General features: G+C 49.9%; 10 protein-coding genes across 10 annotated transcripts; 5 read left to right on the forward strand and 5 right to left on the reverse strand.

The window, feature by feature from the left end:
* Nucleotides 1-90: 90 nt before the first annotated feature.
* On the forward strand, nt 91-1,679 carry N7533_010837 (fungal specific transcription factor domain-containing protein; the record flags this gene model as incomplete). The annotated part of the gene is made up of 2 exons (XM_057107487.1): nt 91-566; nt 629-1,679. The coding sequence occupies 2 exons, from the start codon at nt 91-93 to the stop codon at nt 1,677-1,679; spliced, it is 1,527 nt and encodes a 508-aa protein (XP_056954865.1).
* A 1,186-nt stretch (nt 1,680-2,865) lies between these two features.
* N7533_010838 (uncharacterized protein) lies at nt 2,866-3,912 on the forward strand (the record flags this gene model as incomplete). Its single annotated transcript, XM_057107488.1, has 1 exon — nt 2,866-3,912. The coding sequence occupies one exon, from the start codon at nt 2,866-2,868 to the stop codon at nt 3,910-3,912; it is 1,047 nt and encodes a 348-aa protein (XP_056954866.1).
* A 409-nt stretch (nt 3,913-4,321) lies between these two features.
* N7533_010839 (RTA1 domain-containing protein) lies at nt 4,322-5,309 on the reverse strand (the record flags this gene model as incomplete). The annotated part of the gene is made up of 2 exons (XM_057107489.1): nt 4,322-5,058; nt 5,123-5,309. 2 exons carry the CDS (start codon nt 5,307-5,309, stop codon nt 4,322-4,324), a joined length of 924 nt encoding a protein of 307 aa, XP_056954867.1.
* A 635-nt stretch (nt 5,310-5,944) lies between these two features.
* On the reverse strand, nt 5,945-6,814 carry N7533_010840 (uncharacterized protein; the record flags this gene model as incomplete). The annotated part of the gene is made up of 1 exon (XM_057107490.1): nt 5,945-6,814. One exon carries the CDS (start codon nt 6,812-6,814, stop codon nt 5,945-5,947), a length of 870 nt encoding a protein of 289 aa, XP_056954868.1.
* Nucleotides 6,815-8,031: 1,217 nt separating this feature from the next.
* On the reverse strand, nt 8,032-10,272 carry cat2 (bifunctional catalase-peroxidase Cat2; the record flags this gene model as incomplete). Its single annotated transcript, XM_057107491.1, has 1 exon — nt 8,032-10,272. The coding sequence occupies one exon, from the start codon at nt 10,270-10,272 to the stop codon at nt 8,032-8,034; it is 2,241 nt and encodes a 746-aa protein (XP_056954869.1).
* A 3,429-nt stretch (nt 10,273-13,701) lies between these two features.
* N7533_010842 (uncharacterized protein) lies at nt 13,702-14,945 on the forward strand (the record flags this gene model as incomplete). Its single annotated transcript, XM_057107492.1, has 6 exons — nt 13,702-13,774; nt 13,838-14,295; nt 14,349-14,475; nt 14,531-14,605; nt 14,657-14,761; nt 14,818-14,945. The coding sequence occupies 6 exons, from the start codon at nt 13,702-13,704 to the stop codon at nt 14,943-14,945; spliced, it is 966 nt and encodes a 321-aa protein (XP_056954870.1).
* Nucleotides 14,946-15,129: 184 nt separating this feature from the next.
* N7533_010843 (bZIP transcription factor) lies at nt 15,130-16,111 on the reverse strand (the record flags this gene model as incomplete). Its single annotated transcript, XM_057107493.1, has 2 exons — nt 15,130-15,911; nt 15,979-16,111. Coding segments are annotated over 2 exons (915 nt in total), but the record flags the coding sequence as incomplete, so codon positions are not given.
* A 1,238-nt stretch (nt 16,112-17,349) lies between these two features.
* N7533_010844 (glutaredoxin family protein) lies at nt 17,350-17,667 on the reverse strand (the record flags this gene model as incomplete). The annotated part of the gene is made up of 1 exon (XM_057107494.1): nt 17,350-17,667. One exon carries the CDS (start codon nt 17,665-17,667, stop codon nt 17,350-17,352), a length of 318 nt encoding a protein of 105 aa, XP_056954872.1.
* A 224-nt stretch (nt 17,668-17,891) lies between these two features.
* Nucleotides 17,892-19,081, forward strand: N7533_010845 (cysteine and histidine-rich domain-containing protein; the record flags this gene model as incomplete). Its single annotated transcript, XM_057107495.1, has 4 exons — nt 17,892-17,994; nt 18,166-18,320; nt 18,389-18,687; nt 18,769-19,081. 4 exons carry the CDS (start codon nt 17,892-17,894, stop codon nt 19,079-19,081), a joined length of 870 nt encoding a protein of 289 aa, XP_056954873.1.
* A 1,712-nt stretch (nt 19,082-20,793) lies between these two features.
* On the forward strand, nt 20,794-22,464 carry N7533_010846 (putative ethanolamine kinase; the record flags this gene model as incomplete). The annotated part of the gene is made up of 5 exons (XM_057107496.1): nt 20,794-20,973; nt 21,103-21,214; nt 21,347-21,792; nt 21,870-22,213; nt 22,290-22,464. 5 exons carry the CDS (start codon nt 20,794-20,796, stop codon nt 22,462-22,464), a joined length of 1,257 nt encoding a protein of 418 aa, XP_056954874.1.
* Between the last annotated feature and the right edge of the window lie 647 nt (nt 22,465-23,111).

Below are 23,111 nucleotides of genomic sequence, written 5' to 3' on the forward strand. Positions count from 1 at the left end.
CGATCAAGGCTGCGCAGAACATGGCCAGAAAGGCCAGTGGCCGACTTCTTGGTCTGTATGTTTCTACAAGAGATCAATCGAACCTACGAAATGATATTTCCTCCCTCGTTTCATTCCAAATACAATGAATGGTGGACGTTACAAGAGAATACGGACGGAATAATAGAAGGTAGTATATCTGACGAGGATGTGGATTTCGGGCTACTCATACTACGGGTTTGCCTGCTCAGCGTTCAGTGTCTACCACACTCGAGATATCCCACTGCTGGAATATTGGACGTTAGCCTCGATCACCTCGAAGAATGGTTCTACTCTTTGGCAAACGAAATCGAGAAAACACAATCAGCCGAGAGAAAGCCAACTATCATAACCGTTCAGCATCGATTCTATCATGTCTGCTACCTCAGAAACTATGCCAAAATTCGAAAAAGCTGGGCAGCTCTAAGTGTGACTGTCAAGGATGCTCATGAGATGGGATTACACCTCAAGGATCCAGGAATTCCCCTCAGTGATTTGAGTATGGAAATGCGTAGGCGAACCTTCTGGAACCTGTATGTTATTGATCGGTAAGTCAATGAGTTGGATTTTCCCGGAATAAGTTGGAGGTACTTAATCTAATATTTGCCAGATTCATGTGTACCTTTTTCGGCTACTGGCCGCTGATCCCCGAAGGATACTTTGACATCGATCTTCCACACGACAGTCTGCGTATTGTCACAATTAGGCCATACATTCTCACGACATTTACGGATCGCATTTTTTACATTAAGGTGGCCAGGTATCTCACGGCGTTTACAAGTCCCCCATCGTGGACGACAGATCAATATGACCCGGTTTTGGTCTCCGAATTCGCGCAGAGGTTCAAAGAAGTTGTTATTGACCAACTGCTACCGGCATATTGGCTCGACAATCCAGATACTAGATGGGATGCAGCAGAGCCGACACTCTTACCCAAGAGAGAAACTCTTCATTTATTTATTTACAGCGCCAAGGCCTCTTTATACCGCGCGTTTGCGGATCCCTGCAACAATCTACACCATGGCAGCAATGCTAGAAGCAGATACGGTACCGATCTACTAGCTCTATCTCATCGACGAACCCTGATGGACATTTCCTGTAAAGTGATATCATCAATCACCCGACTATATGTCTTGGCCGGCGATGATGAAGGCGGCACCTGCGAGCAGATGTTCTTGTTCCCGATTCTTCTTGTCGAAGCATTAGCTTGCCTCGGGGTTTGTTTGTTGTCCATCCAAGCAGATACGCGACAACTGTCGAATGCAGGCATTCAGTTCATCCAAGACTCCGACCTACGGTATAGCTACGCTACGTTCTTCGATGCCTTTGGCCTTCTGTCCCGACAAGCACCACAGTATGGCATCGCTAAACAAGGGCTGAATATTCTTGAAGGTCTCCATGGCACATTACAATCACCTTCCGGCAGTCCCAGCTTACTTCGCATCGAGGATTATCGCACTGCAGCCATAGGGCGCGAGACACATGCCGCTGGGGGCTTTCACCTGGAGCAAGCTCTGATGACAGTTCATGGCCGTGGGGGAGGCGAGATTCCGGGTCGGGTATTTTTCCCTCTCCCCGAATGGCTTCCGTCTTTTTTCGACTCGCCGGGTCGATGTTGGCTATTCCGCGACCGGTCCGCCTTTGGTGACTTGCTAGCGTGAAATAAGGAACAGGGTTTTGTTTGTTTCTGGGGCATCGAAAAGTGACGAAACAGGGTTTGAAAATTGGAGCACTGTGGGTACACTGCATAGTATGGAGTACATGAGCGAATGAATGAATGATCCATGTAAACAAGGGGTCCAAGAATTGATTGCCAGATGGGAGCAGGCGAAATCGGCAGTCGGCTGTTAGTTAACTAATGTCTTAGATGTACATGATAACGACAGCGATAGTAGGTTTAAAATAAATTCTAATCAACTGCCAGGCCACGCAATCCATCTGCGGCTAAATGGAAAATCGGCTTGGAGCGCTGTGGCTTTCACAGGTCCAAGGACTACGGGCGCTGCAGGTGAGACTGGGAGTGCAGATCGCTTGCTCTTTAGGGCGTCGTGCACGGTAGTTGCCTGGAGAAAGCTCCTTGGCTCACATCACCTACGTTGATGTACAAAGCCGTTACGGATGACCCCATTACACTGATTGGAAACTTGGTTTGCGTAACCCTAAGTAGCCCTAGCGGGGGAGAAGGAGGTACTTGAACGTGGAGGTACTCCAAAATAAAATATGGCATTAACTAGTTTTAAGGCCGCAAACTGGAATGTGCCTGAGGCATAAATTTGGAAATTCTGCCTCCCACATGGGAATCTGAACATTCTTTGGGTATAGACTGGCAGCTATCTTGGTACAAACCTAGATCACTCACCGTAAATATCTATTGCTATATCATTCAAGTGTAGTATGTGAAGACATATTCCGATGTATTCTACATCATGCACCTCACCACTGAATCTCCAGGGTTACCTGTGCGACCGATCATCGACGTCATGCGGGCCGTAGAAGGAAAAAAGCCAAGACGCAACCAGGTTTACTCCCATAGGGCGCCCCCATTGACTTTTTAGGCTTATCGCTGGGATATTCCCCTCCCAAACCTTACTGCTTTTTTGACGCCTGTCATTCCCAGCTTCTATTGCTGTCCTTCCTCCTCGGAACCTTCTCCCTTCACCTACGAGGATTGGGAGCGGTGGAGAAAAAAAAAGGAGGCACCTCCAACCATCTCCTGACCTACCTTCCAAGAACCAAACCATTGTACATTTCATTGGTTTTCTTTCCATGGCATTTACATTACCGAATCTTGTAAAAAGTCCTCTGATCCCCGCCAGCGGTCATCGGCATTGATCGCCGAGCGCGTGGATGATGCGCCCCGGGCTTGACAAGCCGGGCGCACTGCCGCTCCTAGTAGTGGTGATCTTTTCACTACTCACTCTGGCGCCCTCATTGTCGAATATCTATAATTTGAAACTGGCCGATTTCTCATTCAACACGCATGGAGTTCGATGTAAGTTCATTGGAATTGGTATTGCGTTGGCATCGGCATTTCCGAGACCTCAAGCTAACGGGAACACCTCGTATCCAGATATGCCTCTCATCAACGAACCTGTCGCCGAATTCCCCTCGGACACCCCGCCGGTCAACTATCCGGTCTCGTGGACTATGACGGCGCAATATCGGCCGCGTGGAAATCTCCAGTCGCGTTCTGTGCGCTCCGGAAACAACGCGCCGACACTCTCCGGCGAGCTCGCTTCCGTCGAGAACAAAAGCGAATTATCATATGGCACGGTAGACTCGTCGTTCATGTTTAGCCGACGGGCTCGCGCTTTCCGAACCTACTTCATCCAGCAATTAGACGACTATCAAATCTTCACCTCCTTTTCGAACCGAAGCTTCTCTCCCGAAACCGCACACCTCAACCCTACCATACCCACTTCTACTCCCGCCCCTCGCCCGACTTCTCTTGACGAACCTTCGTCCGAAAATAAACAGCATCTGAATAATGAGCCGACCCCCTCATACATATCACCGACAAACTGGCCGAGACTGCAGCTCTCGCCTTTGTTTGGAATGTGGCAGCAGGCCTGCCGCACTACAACCAAGCTTTGGAAGCTCGGGCCCGAGACTCTAGCCCAATCTTCCAGTATACCTTGGAACTGGGACTGGTCCTATATCGAGTCTCACGCGCCCGACGAAAAACAACATCCGACCCGCGCAGCTAAAATTCCCCATCCGCAAGATCCGCAAGCACGGGCCAATGCGACCTCGAATCAACCCGTGCAGACCGCAAAATCAAGCACATTCTCCCATAACGAGACCACCGATGCTGCCATTCGAACGACCCCTGAGTTAAAGGGTAGCTGTATGGCAGTGGTTATCGGCCTGGTTGTCGGAATTATGTGGTTTTAGAATGCTATCTGCCTGGTCAGTAATTTCAAATTTCGTATATTGAAGGAGAGGATGGAGTGAGACCTGGGGAATCCTCCGCATTTTGCACTCTCGCACTGCCGTGAACGTGTTGTCAGCTACTGAAGCTTGGAACATCGCGATGTCATTCATGTCCCCTCATGCCTATAATGAGTTTCTTTTCTTTTCTTATCTGGATGGACATGTATTGGATAGGATCTTGCGTGGATGACTCTGGTTTAGTCTCCAGTGGATGTAATGATCATAGTTATATTTTGTATAGTCTATTTTATAATTTCAATAACAAGTAGACTCAAATGCCAAAGGAAATAATTACACACACCTTGCGCCCCAGGTTCGCTTGAAAAGGAGAACAAGAAATAAAGAAATCAGCCAGAAAGAGATCCACGTCTCAGCATGTCTCTTGCATTGGTCGTGGCTCCCACTGAGTCAGTGGAACCTGTGTTGAATCACGATCAACATGGAGAGAACGATCGAATGCACCGGCCTTTGCCAGCCGCCGGGCCTTTTTGACGAGCTTCCCCGGGTGGTAGACAATCAAAACAAGCATAGAAAGAAACATCAGAAACGCATCAAAGACGTAAATGTACACCTCCTTCGTATTAACATCTTGCGTCCGAGACGCACCGAATTGGATCGTTCGAACCAAATTGCGAAGCATCATGGCGGAACAAGCGACATACATCGCCCACATATACGGCACCCATTTAAGATCGGGGTTCATACTCAATAGAGGTGTCGGTGCTTGTTTCAGCCGGAGATGAAGCTTGACGGCAATCATAATGAAGAACGCAAACACAACCAACGAGAAAATCAAACCAGCAAGTACAACTTTCTTGCCAATCTTCATGATATTGGCGTCTCCAGTAACCTGGACGCCAGCGCCGCCGAGCTGAGTGCAGAAACAGAGGACATCGTTCATCACAAAGACGAATGTGAGCCATTTGACGCGCATGCTGGAGAGGTGTTCTGCTTCGAAGGCGCGAATGATTCGTCCAAGAACCATATAAACAGTCGCGGCGACAAGAGGTGGTGCGCAGAGAATGAGCATTTCTTGTAAAGCCCAAGATTTAATTTCGAATCGGGATTGATGGGACCATGCTCGTCCGTAGTAACCGAATGTTTCACCTGATTTTGCATCGTGTTAGACTGGACCTGGGGTCATTTGTCAAAGAAGTAGGGCACAACATACATATTCCTCCTAATATCAAGGGTATGAAGTATGCAGCGCGGAATGGAATCGTGAGCACAATGTGAACGATTGTTGCAATACCGAAAATGGCCACGAATGCATAACCCGCCGTAGCTGAGGGAACATATGGGTAGAACTCGACAACGGGATCGGACCCGTTTACACCGGGGTGAAAGACGATATCCATTGTAATTGAAATGAGCAGGTGAGGATATATTGCAGATGTTTCAATTCTAGAATCAGGAGATAGCTATATTTATGATCATGGTTGATCTATCCTATTTATTACCGTCTGACCCTTCGCTTCCGCATTAGGAAATATCTGAACGAATACGTGCGGGGCGAGTGGATCGTTTGGCGACGCGCCCATCCTTTCTTTTTTTCTTGCTTCGCCCACTGCGGAGTACTCAGTGCTTCTTTATCAAGCATCAATATCCACTATACCATTATATTGCATGTTCTAGGCAGAAATATGACTATATTTAGGGGTCTGAACCTGGGGTCATGGCAACAGGCTCCACGTGCAGGAGAACTCAAAAATCTTAATTTGTGGATGTGTTTCATGGCATCGATCCCTTGCGCTTGTCTTTAGCCAAGACTTATACCACAGTACAACTACAGTTTTCCTTCAGTTCTATTTCTGGAGAATTAAATTTCTGTTCTGGTTCTGTTAATCGGTTAATCATCGGAACATTCCCACCCTATGACGAGCAGGATCTACATCGGCACTCATTCGTATACTCCAGTGAATAAACAGACTAAGATTCCTCATACATCGATTTGTCGAAATGTAGCATTGCCCTTATATTCATTACTGTGGCATCATTCCGATGCAACCTCCCGCACCTTATTTAATGGCCACTCAATCCACGGCCGGTACTCCGCTTGTATAAATGTAGATACACCCGAGAGAACATGCGCAGCCCATCCCTTCATAAACCAAGCCGTCTCCATGTATCGAAACATCACAGCCCAGTAGGCAAGTACCACAAGAGCCCGAGGCTCTTTCTCCTCTAATAATCGAATAAATTGTTCAGGTAGTCGATAAAGCCACCCGATCAATAGATCCATCAAAGCAACCCCCGTCTGCTGCGCAGATCTCCGTTGGTAAACCTGGTTCATAATATCGTATAGGTCATCGAGAGCGGAGATGTATAATGGAAGGACCGATTCATCTGTGACTTCTCGCTCGACGAGTCGCTGTGCTGCTTGCGTGTACACGGTCTGCTCGTGAAGCTCGAGAGCCATCGATGGGCTGATAGCAGGTAACGGCTCTGGAGGCTCAGGCTTGAGAATCCCACTAAAAACCTTCTGGTGATGTGACTGTACGGTCAGTTTGACGCCTTGCATGAGGACGAGCCATTCTGCTGGACCGGTGTCGCTGAAAATAAGATATTCCCCTGGTCGTGGTCCTCGGCCGAAATATATGAAAATTATTAGGACTGCGGACATGTAGATCTTCTGACAGTTCCCTTCGTCTAGATCCTCTAGTGAGAGAAGATTGGTGACTGTTCGTACGCCGAATGTGAAGTGGTCGTCTGCTTTCTGGATGTATTTATTTCGTTCATCGGGGCGCTCGAAGGCTAGATGTAGCGCGGATAGAGCGAGAATGAGGTGGAGGATCGAAGGGAATTCAATGCCCCATTGTACTATGTGGTATTGCCAGACATTGTGGGGGTCACTGTTACGCATCGTTCGAAACGCAGATATAGACCAGTGGTGGAAAAGCTGAAGGTCTGCGATAGATATTGTGCTTTGTGGGGATTCTTTCAGGATATCACATTGTGTTCCTGTGGAGTGGGTGCTGGAGGAGGATGACTGGGGGTGCGGTTTTGATATTCTGAAAGTTTGTTGCAGTCCCCCTGCTTCGAATTGATGTGGTTGGAATCTACGTGCCGATTTCCTGGTGGGCACTTCTAAGTCCTCTTGAGCTGAAGATTCCGCGGATTGCGTTGCGACCGTCATAAATGTACATTCGACATCATGATTGGAACAGTTAGAGCAGCTGGGCCACTTTTCGTCGCACTGTAAGAGGTTAGCCCGGCCCTCGATAGATTCATAGACTAAGCCATTGGGCCGCTTCGGGCGAAAGCAAAGTAGCGACCGGAGGGTATATAGCATATCCGTGTCGTAAGTGCGAGGGAGTGACGTGAATAGTAAAGGATAGAAGTTGGAGGAAATGCTTACCTTAATGCGCCGTCGCTTGCAGTTAGTGCATCCTAGGCGGGACTTCCGATGTGTCCGGCGTGGCCGGATGGCCTTCTTGCCACCCGGAGGATCCATTCTTTACTTCTTCTTGATATTTCCGAACATGCAGGCTGCGTATTCGTTCTCGACTTCCCTTTTATGACGCCCGATGCAGGCCTCCCCCTTCCCTCCAGGCTGAACGCATTTAAAGTCGGGCTAGATGAATCAAGCGGGCGGATATCTTGGTAAACCTGCGTACCACGGAAGATCTATGCTTGCGTTGTCCCTTTTGCTCCAGGCATCGAGATATCCTGAAGATCTTTGGGGAGGAGAAGTTACGAATACGCAGAAGTTTCTGGATTTGGGTTAGCGCCCCACCAGGCTTTCACTCGGCCAATTGAAATTCTCATTGGCCCCCTTCGTTGTAATTTGGATCAACTTGAAGCTCTGTTACTTATTATAGTCTCAAGAAGCACCGAGAAAACAGAGTTTTGGTTCCGGCATAGGCGACTCTCACTCTTCGATATTGATGGCAAACTACCGGGCTGACAAATATAGGAGAAATCAATTGTATGAGCAAGATAAAAAAAATTATTGAAGCTAATTTTCACGTTGATTGGAAGCATCAATCTTCGTTGAACAAGATGAGATACAGAGCATAGCGTCATATGTGGAGTTGAGATTTTGAAGTCTGCAACCAGATCCACCAAAAGAAAGGAAATTTACAGACGGGCCGGACGACCAGAGATGGTCGAGCCGTAGACCACATCGAAGCGGTCCAGGTTCATGACCTTGTCCCAAGCAGCGACGAAGTCACGGACGAACTTGGATTGGCCGTCGTGGCTACCGTACAACTCGGACAGAGCGCGGAGCTCGGCGTGGTGACCGAAGATCAGGTCGTTGCGGGAAGCAGACCACTTCTTGGCACCGGTCTTGCGGTCCACACCCTCGAAGGTGTCGTTGTTGGCGTTGACAGACTTCCACTCGGTGCTCATGTCAAGCAGATTGACGAAGAAGTCGTTGGTCAGCTGGCCGGGGCGCTGGGTCAGGACACCCAGGTTGGAGCGGTCCCAGTTGGCGCCCAGAACACGCAGACCACCGACCAGGACGGTCATCTCCGGAGCAGTGAGGGTCAGCTGCTGAGCCTTGTCGACGAGCATCTGCTCGCTACGGACACGGATGCTGGAGTGGCCGTAGTTGCGGAAGCCATCGTGGACGGGCTCCAACCAGCGGAAGGAGTCGACATCGGTCTCCTCCTGGGTAGCATCCATGCGGCCAGGGGTGAAGGGAACGGGGATACCGGCAGCCTTCTCCAGGGCAGCATTACCGGCCAGAACGATCAGGTCAGCGAGAGAAACACGCTTGTTACCGGTCTGGGAGCTGTTGTAGCGACGCTGGACGTCCTCGAGAACGGCAAGGACCTCGCGAAGCTGGGCAGGGTTGTTGACCTGCCAGTTGTTCTGAGGAGCCAGACGGATACGGGCACCGTTGGCACCACCACGCTTGTCACCGCCACGGAAGGTGGAGGCGGAGGCCCAGGCAGCGGAGATGAACTTGGTGGGCTCCAAACCGGAAGCTATGATCTCGCGCTTCAGGTCAGCAACATCCTCGACGTCAATCAGAGGGTGGTTGACACCGGGAACGGGGTCCTCCCACAGGAGAGTCTCCTGGGGAACTTCAGGGCCGAGCCAGCGGACACGAGGGCCCATATCACGGTGGAGCAGCTTAAACCAGGCGCGGGAGAAAGCGTCGGCGAGCTGGTCGGGGTTGGCAAGGAAGCGACGGGAGATCTTCTCGTAGGCAGGGTCGAAACGGAGAGACAGATCGGTGGTCAGCATCTTAGGCTTGTGCTTCTTGCTAGCATCATAGGCATCGGGGATGATGTCGTCGGCATTCTTGGCGGTCCACTGGTTGGCACCAGCGGGAGACTTGGTGAGCTCCCAGTCGAACTTGAAGAGATATTCGAGGAAGTTGTTGCTCCACTTGGTAGGAGTCTTGGTCCAGGTCACCTCAAGACCCGAGGTGATGGTGTCGGCACCCTTGCCGGAGTTGTGAGTGCTGGACCAGCCGAGACCCTGAGACTCGAGACCGGCGGCCTCCGGCTCCTTGCCGACGTTGTCAGCGGGACCGGCACCGTGAGTCTTACCGAAGGTGTGACCACCGGCGATGAGAGCAACGGTCTCTTCATCGTTCATGGCCATGCGGCCGAAGGTGATACGAATATCGCGGGCTGCCGCGACGGGGTCGGGGTTGCCATCGGGGCCCTCCGGGTTAACGTAAATAAGGCCCATCACAACGGCAGCGAGTGGGTCCTCAAGGTCGCGAGTGCGGATATCGCTCTGCTTCTTTTCCTCTTCGGAAGTCTCCGGTGCGTAACGAACATCGTTGGTGAACCACTCACGCTCACCACCCCAGTAGACGGACTCATCGGCCTCCCAGACATCAGCACGACCACCAGCGAAACCAAAAGTCTTGAAACCCATGGACTCGAGGGCGACGTTACCGGTCAGGAGCAGCAGATCGGCCCAAGAGATCTTCTCACCATACTTTTGCTTGATGGGCCAGAGCAGACGGCGGGCCTTGTCAAGACTGACGTTGTCGGGCCAACTGTTCAGAGGTGCAAAACGCTGCTGGCCCTGACCACCACCGCCACGACCATCGAAGACACGGTAGGTACCAGCACTGTGCCAGGCCATACGGATGAAGAGACCACCATAGTGGCCAAAGTCGGCGGGCCACCAGTCTTGAGAGTCGGTCATCAGACTGTGGAGATCTTTCTTGAGAGCATAGTAGTCAAGACTCTTGAAGGCTTGAGCATAATCAAACTCCTTGGTCAGAGGGTTGGTAGCCTCGGTGTGCTGACGCAGGATGTTAAGCTTCAGATTCTCTGGCCACCAGTCGCGATTCCTGGTGCCACCACCAGCGACGTTGGCGGACTTGTTGTGAACTGGGCATTCACCCATGATTGCTTTATAAAATGTATAGATATATGTGGAGGGAGGGGAGGGGTAGAAGAGAAAGAGAAGGAGAGTTCTGAGGAAGGAAGAATAAAAAAAAAAAACAAGGAACCTTCACAAAGGCACCGGTCCCCGCACTTTTTTAAGTAACAGCACCTCGGGGGGGGAAGAGAGAATGGCGGGAAACTTCATTGGAGGCCGTTTGTCAGCTCTAACTGGCTGGACAAGTCTGGCCACCGCCGATTCGAAATCGATTCCTAAGCTGATCATTCTGATTGGTTGAAGCTGCCCCAGCAGAAGTTCCAGAATGCGGGGAGCTGCTCATCACGGCGACCCCCGTCTTCCTCTCGTTTCCCCCGTTCTCTTCCGATTTCCCCTCTTGAGAGTCTAGCCTAGTTACACTCGAGCGATTTTACAAATCCAATCTAATGAAATGATGATTCGCTAGAGAAATTCTACGTGTGGGGGAGGTGAGGAGAGAGGAATTTACTGAGGGGGAGCAATCCTAGACGGTTATAATCAGGCAGCCCCGCATGGCGACATCACATCTGCATTGGCCATGCGCAAGACCAATGGTGAAGGGCCATCATAGATATCATATGATTTCAGCCCTTTCCTCGGTCTTTTCTGGCACTTCCCTTCCATCCAAAGGTTTTATGCGCCGTGAAACATGGTCCATCCTTGTATGACGTCAAGGACCGTGGAAAATTCGTCGAAGCATATTGGGGACAAGAACCACTAACCCGACGGCGGATTATCTGCCTATGGGCAGAGTAGATCCGATTAATATTTCGACTTGCAGGATCATTGGAAATTTGACAAAATCATCGGTTCGCGCATATCCTGTACCTTTTAGGCAGTTCTTTCCGAGATTCCGCGGGGGAATCCACATGGCGCCTCAACAAATCCGCTAACTGCCATTATTGTTATAGACGCCCAGTCACGCATTGTCTCTCCGATGTGTTCTCGCAATTTTTGGAACGACGGAACGAAAAAAAAGAACGAGCAATTGCAATACATGGCCCGGTTGATTGGGCTGGATGAGCTGGCCCGACTGAAATGATCTGTCAACCTCCAGGACAGCCGTTCCCTTCCGTCTTGTTTCATAATTTGCAATAAATAAAGCAAGCTGACACTGACCCTGCAAAACGCGCGCCCCAGTGCTAACTGAAACGCCCCGCGGAGAGCATGCGTCTCCGCACACGCAGACACTCCGAGGCCCACACGAGCTCCGGCTAAGTCGACTGTAAAACACCACACTGGCCGCAGAGAGACCCATTGTCAACCAAGTTGGTCAAAACCTTGAAGGCAGAGAGGGCAGAAGTTGCGGCGGCATTTATCTCATACGGAACTTGAACAACATGTAGCAGGGCCAGAATCGACATGCTCAATGCTCCGCTCCTCCCGAACCCTTCGAAGAACAAACTTGAATATAGCTCCGGCAGGAGCCAAGGTATTTCGATCGAGATGGATCTAATAGAGCCCAGTGGACGCAATCACCACAAGTAATGGCATAGTATAGCAAAATTAGCCAGACTAGTTGCCTGTCACACAAATCACTTAGCCAATCAGAAAGGAACCCAGTCCGGCGCCAATTGAGTCTGGTGAGAAACGCACGCCGTTCCACTGCTCGAATAGCCCATTTGTTTCATATGCAGCGGGGCGTGAAATGCGAGCGCGTAGAAAGCCATTGACAAAAGAACTTCCGCGGAACTTGAGAGCTTTTCTTGACCAAAAGATAGAGGGCACAAACCAATGGCGTGCTCTGAAAGAATCTGATAAACCCTCAAATGCGGCCGCCTCTCCAACTGGTCTAACTAAACAAACGTCTCCAAAGGCAGTCTCCCCCTCGGGTAGTCAAAAGCGCCTGGCTGATGAGGCTGGCCTCGACGAGGAAGAACGTGGAACAGTGGCTGGAGCTCCTAACGTGGTAGCAGGAACTCCCAAAAAGAAGATCAAGAGACGTGGAATAGCCAATCTATTGAAGAAAACGGGGCAAACACGCGAACAAGAACCCGATGAAAGCAGACCATGAAGCTCCGGAAGCACTAATTCCTGAGCGGATTGAAGTAAATCGACGTGATCTAGACACATTACAATACCTATTTTTCTAGGAAGGCCAAATCGACCATAATGGCGACCTATCCTGGAATAGCTTCTGTCAAGTTATAGCGAATATAGGATTTGTATTGACATCGATGGGTGGGTCTCGGGTTCGCTTTACGCCTCCAGCAGAATGGATGGCTGATAACATCGCCGTTCACGAGCCTCATCCTACACACCGTATAAGGTCCACAGATGCCAGGGGGGCTTGGTCGACGTTTGGAAAATCACTATGGATTTGATAGCAAAATTTTCGTTTTGAGAGGGGGGTAAAATCTTTGGTCCAATTTTGCGAGAGCCTATCGTGGATTCTCTCAATACCGTATAACATTTTCTGTCTATCTCCTGTTATCAACTTTGTTCACTTTATCTTATTTCACATTACTTGGGTATAGCTACTTCAAGCTTCAGTTATCATTTGCTTGGATTTAATTGCCATTTTTGTTTCGCTCATCCTTCTCTAGTGCCTTTGGGCTTGCTATAGTACTGTTTGCTTCACGTTCTGTTTCTCTACTTGATTGAAATTCTAATTAACACTTTCCAAGGCTTCCTTCGGTGAATTTTTGTTTTCTTTTAAGTGAGACACATCCAAGACCCACCTGAGCAATTTGAATTTCCAGACGGCCCTTGAATTTCCATTCGGGCATTATATCGTACCATTATGTTTCAATTAGCTAGGAGAATTCAACTTGAGGTTCTCATTCTGGGAGACTTTCGACGCAATGTCTACCTAGGTAATGATTATTTCCACATTCCAAGTTCATTTAACCCATGTGCCCATCCGTGTATTACTGGGTCTTGTTTATGGAAAATTGCATAATCCAAGAGCCATGGGAAATTGGATTCCTGCTAGACCAAGTCCAACCACATAATATACTAACTGTATTTGGTTAATGCTCCCTGTGGGTCTTTTGTGGCAAAACACGAATATAATTCGCTAAAACTTGATGACAACACGCTAACCGATTGCGGTCGGATTTTTCTTAAACTGCCTGCAATGCTTAGGTACAAGATTTCGCCAGTAGATTTATTGAGTCAAGGTTGACCCTGATGACCAGAGTCTAACCTTTTTCGGTTTTTCTGGTTTATGATTACTCTTAATGACATATTCGGTATAACGCTGATGACATGAGTCTAACTCCATCGGGGGCCCCATAGCTGCGGTGCCACTCTTTCGGACGGAGTTATGGCAATCGACGAAATGGAAAGTTATAGAGGGAGACATAGGTTCTCATATCATTGATAGTATTTAAGGTCCGAGAATCAATTTGATCCTAGCTACTACCGATTAGTTCTTCTCTTATTTCCAATATTTTCGATCTATACTGCAAGATGTCTGGCAAACAAATCCTTCGCTCAGAGGTTATTCTGGGAAAATATGGAAAGACTTTGGCTGGAAAAACGGGTATAGTTGACAATTTTTGAAACCACCATAGTTTCAAGTGCTAACGAGATCTAAAATCCGCAGTTCTTATTACCGGAGTCTCTGACGAATCTATCGCGGGAGAACTAGCTGTTCAGCTCGCTGCAGCCGATCCTAAGACGCTCATCCTCAGTGCCCGGTCGGAATCTAAAGTGAAACCGGTAATCAATCGGATAAACGCGAAGAACCCCAATGTTGAAACCCGCTTCCTCAATTTGGATCTCTCAGATTTGAGTGCTGTCCGAAAGGCTGCCACGCAGGACCTCGTCGATATCTCGAAGATCGACCACGTTGTCTGTGTGGCTGGTGTCATGATCTGCCCATACGGGAAAACCAAGGATGGATTCGAAATTCAACTCGGAGTCAATTATCTTGCCAACTTCCTGCTGATCAAGCTTCTTTTGCCGAAAGTCGAGGCGGCCGGTCCCTCTTCATCTGTCATTATCGTGTCCAGCTCTAGCATCCGCCACGGCAAGATTCATTTCGATGATATTGGATTCAGCGTAAGTGCATTCGTCTCAATTGAAACAAGAATTTCGTCGCTAACTTGCCACAGGAGGGTACAACGTATGATCCTTATGTTGCATACGGACAGTCAAATGTTGCGAGAACTATGTTTGCCAAGAAGTTGGCTGAGAAATTGAAGGGCAAGGGTATCAGAGTTTTTAGCATTGACCCTGGTGGTACGTTCATTTTAGCTGTCAAAATTCTACGAATTGATTGCTTACCCCTCCAAAGCTGTCCAGTCTGGGCTACAGAGACATTTCACGGAGGACTTCAAAGCTCAGGTTGATGAGATGATGAAGGATGGTCGTGAGAATTCCCACTCCTGGTGGTACACATACTTTTTATTAACAGCTACAGATCTGGTTGACTTGGACGGAACTAAATTTGACTTCCCTCTTTGGACCGGTCGCTCAGAGGGTGCTGCTAATATCATCACTGGAATGATTGACCCTACCATTTCAGGTTTGTCAACACACATTAAAAATATGAATAGGAAAAGCTAACAAATCAACTCAAAGACTCTACCGGTGCTTACATTAGTCAGAATTCCGTCGCAAATGATGACTTGCACTCCCACATCCGGGACGAAAACAACTGGACACGTCTCTGGGAAATGAGCGAAGGGTTCGTTGGAGAAAAGTATTAGTGTGGCAGAGATTGAAGATCGCATTCACTTGATGCGATCTGATAACTGGACTAAGTGATTTCATTGAAGAATCATTTCAAGTTAGGAGTCGGCAGGAACGGTCAACCCTAAATTCGCCAAACGCTGTGCATGATGTTGTACAAATTTTTTAGAAAATAGATTTCATTGGCGAGTTTCTTATTTATTATTCAACCTCTTGAACTCGATCATGTGTACAAGTAGGTTCGAGCTTCAATGGCCTCTCTCCCCGTTTTTTTCTCCAATAGTTCGTCGACTGTATGAGATCGGTACAGTCTTTCAGCAGCCAACTCCATTTTCTGAAAAATCCCTCAGAAACTTCATAAGCGGAAGGATCCCATGATTCCCCCCATACAATGAGTCCACATTGCGCCGATGGGTCGCACATTCCGTAAAAATCAGTGCATATTTCATCTTCATCGTAAACATCCAGTTGAGACAGGAGACTGTTGCGGAGAGACTGTATGGGAATAATATCGATCCATGGGTGATGGATAATCTGTTTCTGCGAGGAACTCGGTTGCAGACTGGGTGGTAGTTGTAAAATCCCGTGGCCCGGACCAGAAATATTGAACAGTGATGCGATATCCTCACACAAAACTTGTAGCGACAATCCCATCGTCTCGGCGTTTGCGACCATCGCTCGCATCGTGTTAAACTGGGTCACGGATAGGAGAACACTGGAGGCTTGGAGGTTGTCCGCAACGCTATTGGTTACTTTGATTCTTAGTTGAGACAGATATTGCGCGCGTGATATGTGATTCAATGCGCAGAGATACTGATTGTCTCTGTTCGACTCCTTTGGTGGGCTTTCGAGTCGTGGATGGTGGTTTGCCACTACCTTGCTCTCCTTGCAATCATCCCGCGCCAAGGAGTACGCCTCATCCGTGTAAACGACCCATCGTCTTGTTTGTCCCTTGGATTGTTTTTCAATGGCCTTTCTCTTCCCTGGGGATTGCTTTCAAGTCAGCAACGCAATAGTTCACGGGGGTGGCAGAGCAGCTCAGCCACTTACGGCTTGCTCGTTGGTTGAGGCGATTCTGGATCTTGCGCCTCGAGACTGGGTCTAGTTCCGTTAGATCGAGTTCTGTCATTTTATTTTCACTAGAAGATTCCAAGGTATGCAAAAGAGATAATTTGCGAAGGGAGCCTTGTCAGGAATCAGCGGACGTCAAGTGAGACGTGTCGGCAATAAGGTTTTAAGGACTTCTAAACGCCGCAGCCACCCAAATCAACCAGATATTCGGTATGTGGGTCCGTTATTTTTGGATAATCTGTATATCGGCCAGCTGGCATGATTCATTCCAAAATAAATGCCATCTCCCCACAAATTGCCGCCCTGGAAAGTGACTGTGCACGCGGTCTTCCTCATAATGTAGACCTCGTAGATGCGAGGTGGATTTCAAACTTCTATTACAATACCTTGGAATATATATCGACCTATTTTTTTTGGTTCAAGGCAGATCTATATATCGCCCGCGCTCGTCCAAGAAAATTGAAGCGAGCTCCCTCTAGAACGTTGAAATTCGCCGGGTCGCGACCTCAAAGCCGGAACTACTTTGCGATCATCGCGATCATTCGAGCCATTCCCCTCAAGGCTGACACCGTTGACTCTGAGTCGTTCGGAGACAATTATTGGTACTACCCGATAGTCTTTTCATGCACATAAATCATAATTTACCTCATTCCAGGTTGTTTCAATGACTCCCCAGATATCTGTCTAGATCATATCACCCTCTAGGGCTCGACAATAACAGATAGGGCCTGCCAGTAGGAAAACGGTTGATAACAGGTAGCGCGGTCTCAAGCTATCTGGAAGCAGGAGCAGTGACACTTATTTTCTAAGTTATGACAATGGGTAGAAAGAAAGAGGTAAATTAGACAAAATAGTGGGGATACGTTAGATATGAAGTATTGCGACAAAAACGCGATCAAATATATGCCCACGGGCTAGATTCCATGCTGGTCTAGGTACAAGATCCGCCGGGACACTCTCAAGCCAAGGAAAGGTGATAGGCGGCCTGTAAGAATGATCGACGAACAGCGATAATGGGAACGTTGGAATAGCTGATTGATTCTAAGAAAGAGATCCTTCCATACCTAAGCCGAGAGCCCAAGAGCGGAGATACTGCCAGCTTCGAGTTCCAGGGACCAGTTAGAGGCGGGCTGGCAGAAGGACATGAGGCCCTGGGCTGGTCAAACCAAAGATAGGCGATATAGCTCAAGAGTGGAGCTAATTTGTCGCAATCTGTTGTGACGATGGACTTGAGACGCCAACTCAATCGAGTCGTGGTGGACCAGCCATCATAACGTCGTCTTCCCCGAGGAATTCAAGCTCAATGACGGGCGCTGGGACATGGTTCCCCCCCAGATATTGAATTCTTCCTCATTTCTCAGCCTCGGCAACCAATTGTTCAACCTCCTGCTCAGTCATTCGGTGAAAGAGCTTGCGGGCGTCCGAGAGGTCTGCCTCCTTGGGCAATCCATTCTCCACGGATTGCACGTGGATCACGGGGACATCAAAGTCATAAACATCCTTCCACTTCTTGTTTCCCGGCTCATCAATGTATGTTTCGACGAATTCAAAGGGGCGGCGCTGGTGCAGTTGCACGACTGTCTTTTTGGCATTGTCGCAGAGGCCACACCCGGCGCGGGTGAAGAGGGTCAATCGGGCTTGACCGAAGAGGGCGCGTGTTGGGAACATATTGTGTCAATGTCAATGTCAACTTTAGCTGTAGGCAAGCTGTAGGCAAAGTGGCAGACTAGTAGGACTGGTGGTGACGCGAGATCGGCGGACCGACCTTCTCCGCGTTGATGGAACCTTCGAGCTTCTCCAGCTAAACCGCGTTCGGCAAAGGCATCTACACCCTTTACAACATCTTCTCTCCCCACCATCCCTGCATTTTATTATATTCCCCGTTACACACCATGGGCAAGTGCGTTCACAAGGGCTGCGGGAAGGTCTTCGCCGACCCGGAGGAAGACTGCGTGTATCATCCGGGTCCGCCGGTGTTCCACGAAGGGCAAAAGGGTAAGTCCAAGTACCTTGTTGCTGCGAACTATTCCTGAATTGGCCTCATCTGTTCATACATCTATTCTCTTCTATTCTACCCACTGCCACCTGTTCTATTCCATCCCAACATCTCAACCACACCACACCTCCCATCGCAATGCGAGCACAAAGCTAACCCCCACCGCGCAGGCTGGAAATGCTGCAAACCCCGCGTTCTGACATTTGAGGAATTCCTCTCCATCCCACCCTGCACCACGGGCAAACACTCCGAAGTCGACGACACACCTGCCCCGGAACCTACAAAGGCCGCCGAGGGACCCCCAGCAGCGGCGCCTGTCCCCACGGTGAAGCCCATCTCCGAGCGCCCTCCAATTTCCACCGCCATTGCGACTCCCGGCACACCCCCGCAAAGCCCGTCGTCGAGGAGCCAGAGTCCGACGATCCAGACCTGGAAATCCCTGCCAACGCTACATGCCGTCGCAAAGGATGCGGGGCTTCTTACGATGGCTCGACTGCTCGTGAGGAAGAGAAATGCGTGCACCACCCCGGTAACCCGGTCTTCCACGAGGGCAGCAAAGGATGGTCCTGCTGCAAGCGCCGGGTGCTTGAGTTTGACGAGTTCTTGAAGATCCCTGGCTGCACTGAGAAGACGAGACATATGTTTGTTGGCAAGGCGAAGCCTCCAGGCGAGGAGAAGGTCGAGACCGTCCGGTAAGGCTTTTTCTCTATTTGCTGCACGTGGCAGAGCTACTCTACAAGCTATTCAGCTAGCTAACCGCAACCCGGCCACAGGAACGATTTCTATCAAACCCCCGCCTCTGTCAACGTCTCCCTCTACCTGAAAAAGATCGATAAGGACCGTGCCGTCATCAAGTTCACCGCAGACAAGATCGAGCTTGACCTACCCACCACGGATAATAAGCGCTACCAGGATACCTATGAGCTCTTTGCTCCGATTGACCCCGAACAGTCGAGCTTCCGGGTGCTGGGCACCAAGCTGGAGCTCACGCTTGTCAAGGGGGATCAGAGTAGCTGGCCGGTGTTGCGCAAGGATGATAAGTGGACTGGTCAGCGCATCCAGGTTGGTAACGCTGGTCGGGCATAGGGTGCGATATATAGAGAGGGAGCAGGACAGGACAGGACAGGAACCATGTAACAGATGTGGCTGTTTAGGTCACTTAATGTCGAGCATGGCTTATGATTGACGTGATGGATGTGATGGGATGTGATCTTATATGACAGGCGACGATGGCTGCCCATGATAAAAATAGCAATTGGCAAAGATATCAAATATAGCAGCTTCAAGTGGTGCTTCGAGATTCAAGCCTCGCATCAAGTTTTTCTCCACTGGTTCGAGCGAACGTAGCCACTAGACCATTTAGGACATTCAGGAGGCATTTTAAAGACTGGAAAATCCGCGACACAGTCCAAAGCAATACTAGTGGAGAACTGCCAATGACTCGGTATTGACAGCACTGACAGTACTAGTACGAGTCTTTGGACATTGTTGCCAAGTTCCAGGCTAACTTTGAACAGCTTTAAAGTCTACGAATCAGGCGAACGAATCACAATGGAATGCGACGCAATCAAGACCTGACGGCAAATAACAAAAACAGAATGATATGTAAAGGAATGTCGCGCCCCCTCCACAGCTATAGCGCATGGAGCTCCCCGAGGGGAACCCTAGCATAGCCATAATGTGTTTGGGAAAAAGGGAGACGCAATTTGTCTGAGGAGCCGGGAACGGAAGGAAACCCATAGAGCAAAAGCCACAAGAATAACCCTCAGCAAGCCATCATTGATGGAGCCCCAGTATTAAAGAATTTTACATGGTAATGTAAAACCTCTACTGATGATGAAGAAGAAAAAAAAAAGACCAAGGGCGGGAGGGCCGCTCCCCTTTTATACCCACGAAAAATTGAAGATGCGCTAACGCTGATCCGATGCGGAGAAAATGTTTTCCCGATCCACCGAGATGGGTTTGGTTGGTTGTCCTAAATGGGAACGTAGGGCTGGACTAGCAGGGCAAGGGCAATCAGTGACTCTGCAATCCCGTGATTATCTATTATATATCCCGTGACTTCCAAGTCCCGTGACTCCCCCTGTTTCAGGCTCGCATGTGAAGCGCCCCTCTAAAGTGGAGAAGGAGGAGGCTTGTCTGGTCTGGTCTTGTCTGGTCTGGTGAGAACGATTGATTCTCAGGGTACAGTGAACCCTGAATCTGCTGGATGGCATGAATATGTACTCTGTATGGTATACTTGTATATACTATCTACTAAGTACTAGTTGTATATACACTGTAGTCTATAGTATAGTACTAATATGTATGTTAATGACTGCTAATATATCTAACTTGAAATAGATTTCACCCCTCGTGGCAAACCATGGAAACTTTGCACCAAATCCTTTGTCCCCCCCAGTTTCCCATCCTGGTGTGGAAGCACGAGACCTCGAGGCTTGGACCCTTCTCTTTTTTTCCCGCAACAGCCTCACCTCCTTAACCACTTTCCTCCCCCTTCCCCCTTTCCTTTCCACTCTCCACTTGCATGCGACCACTTGCTCAGTTTATCCAATTCTTCGGTATGTTCCGTGTTTCTTTGCCTCTTCATCACTGCGACCCTGCAGATCTCCCGTCCCAATCGGCCAGGCTGCAGGGTATTATTGAAGTCCCCATCCCACGCTGTCTCAAATTTCCCAGGCTAACCGTGCTAGTCTTGCCCAAATCGCTCCAACTGAGGGCCACCACTTAACTTAAACCCCCCTCCTCCCCTGATTTTGTCTCGCCTCTCTCCCTATTCTCATTCTTCCCTGCCAACCATGGGCTCCTACGACTCTGAGAACGGCGTCGCGCCCGCCCTCCGCTACATTCCCCTCTCCTACAGCCCCGCCGAATCCCAAGCAACCGCCCTCCGTCTGATTCTCACCCTCTTCCCTAACTGGGAGGGCCCCGAAAATAAGATCGAGTTTGTGCGATTCACTGATGGCATCACCAACACTGTGCGTCTCCTTGTTCCACCTTCCAGAAGCCTCCCAACAATGGTCCCCTGCTCTCCCCGCCCTCCACGCCATACCGGGGATCGCGCGAGCCTAGTTTGATACCCTTGACTGACCTCCGACGACCTGCAGCTCTTGAAAATTATCAATCGCAAGGCTGGCTTGACCGATGCGCAGATTGATGAGGACGCCGTGCTCATGCGCGCATACGGAAACGGCACAGAAATCCTGATCGATCGTGAAAGTACGAACACATCCCTCTCTGGCCTACGGGCCTCCTCGTGCCCCTCCTCCCCTCCCACCGCTGTCAATTGGCTTTGCAACGCGTGGCTCTGGTACGACAATATGCTAACTTAGTGCTTTCGCGTTCCAACAGGAGAAACCACCTCGCATGCCCTACTCGCCGCACGTGGCCTCGCCCCGCCCCTCCTCGCTCGTTTCAACAATGGTCTCCTCTATCGCTTCATTCGCGGCAAGCCCTGTGGACACTTGGACTTGGTCACCGCTCCTATCTACCGTGGCGTGGCCCGGCGTCTTGCCCAGTGGCACGCGGTTCTTCCCACCAAGGGAGCCACCCCTGCACTTTCGCAAGAGTCCTCAATCATCGCCCACGCCGAGGCGGAATCTGCCAAACAGGAAGAGGGATTTGAGATCATCCAACCGCGTCGCGCTGGCCCCTCTATGTGGGCAGTCCTTCAGAAGTGGATTCTCGCTCTTCCTGCGTCCACGCCAGAGCAGCGCTCTCGGCGATTGAGCCTGCAGCAAGAGTTGCAGTGGGTCTTGGCCCAGCTCGACGATGGCAAGGGTATTGGCGAAGACGGCGTAAGATACCCCTCCTCCACCCACGTCAATGACGTGCCCCTCCGAGGTAGTCCCGCTAACTGTCGTTTTCCTCCTAGCTTGTTTTCTCCCACTGCGATCTCCTGTGCGCCAACGTGATTGTCCTCCCGACAGAGGATGTCGCTCAGCCCGAGGACGACGTCACCGCCGTCAACTTTATTGATTACGAATACGCCGTGCCTGCGCCCGCCGCCTTCGACATTGCCAACCACCTGGCTGAGTGGATCGGCTACGACTGCGACTATAACATGACCCCCACTCAGTCGGTGCGCCGTCAGTTCCTGACCGAGTACACCAAGAGTTACTGCGAGAACAGCGGCCTCGACGAGTCCTCCCAGGCGGAGATCGTCGATCGCTTGGTTCAGGACGTCGATCGTTTCCGCGGTATCCCCGGCCTATATTGGTAAGATCTTCATAAAACATCACAGGAGACCCCTGTCAACAATAACATCATGACCCGTACTGACTTCATCACGCAGGGGTGTGTGGTCCCTCATCCAAGCCCAGATTTCCCAAATCGACTTCGACTACGCTGGCTACGCCGAGACCCGCCTGGGCGAATACTGGGCCTGGAAGCGCGAGATGGACGGCAGTCGCAAGAAGGCCGGTGAGGAGATGCCTCTCCGTGAACAGCGCTGGGCGCTGGAGGCATAAAAATGTGCTTGCCTAGGCAGCGCGCAACGCCATAAAAAAAGCCCTCGTCCATGCATCCCCCCTTTCCCCCTCCCTCCCTCATTCCCCCTTTAACCCCACCACCTCCTTCTCGCATGTTGCTTTTTACATCCGCAACGCTTGATGACGGTGCTGTTCCGGTTCCACTTCTTGGTCCACACCCCACTTCTTCGCTTCGCTCGCCCGTCACGACGTGCGTGAGGTTTGGAACACCGCGCACGGTTTTTTGCCGCTGGGCCGCCCAACCTCTTTCAACATTTGCACAGCGTTGTGCTGGGAGTTTTAAGTTTTAGGGTTCTGTGGACTGAGTGGTGGTGTACATACATTGTTTTAGTCATGGGAAATGGGTGGCCCCAAGGACGAGGCATTTGTCGACAGGACTCCGTTCTGTCCACAATTTGACTTCATTGTCTTGCACGACGGTGTTTGGATAAAATTTGGGTGTTTCTACTTTTTTCTTGCTTTCTCTCTGTTCCTCTTTATTTTCTCACCTGCACATACCTTTGGGTGGATATCATCCAATCCCCAGACCTGGGAATATATTGGCCTTCGCTAGCTATTTAATCTTAATACGATGGCTGCGTGTCTTCCTACTTCTAGAAATTCCTAATACTACGTTTAACAATCAA

Source organism: Penicillium manginii (assembly GCF_028828005.1).
Source record: "Penicillium manginii strain IBT 31320 chromosome Unknown utg000008l:1.0-3226943.0:1.0-3228205.0, whole genome shotgun sequence".
NCBI lineage: Eukaryota > Fungi > Ascomycota > Eurotiomycetes > Eurotiales > Aspergillaceae > Penicillium > Penicillium manginii.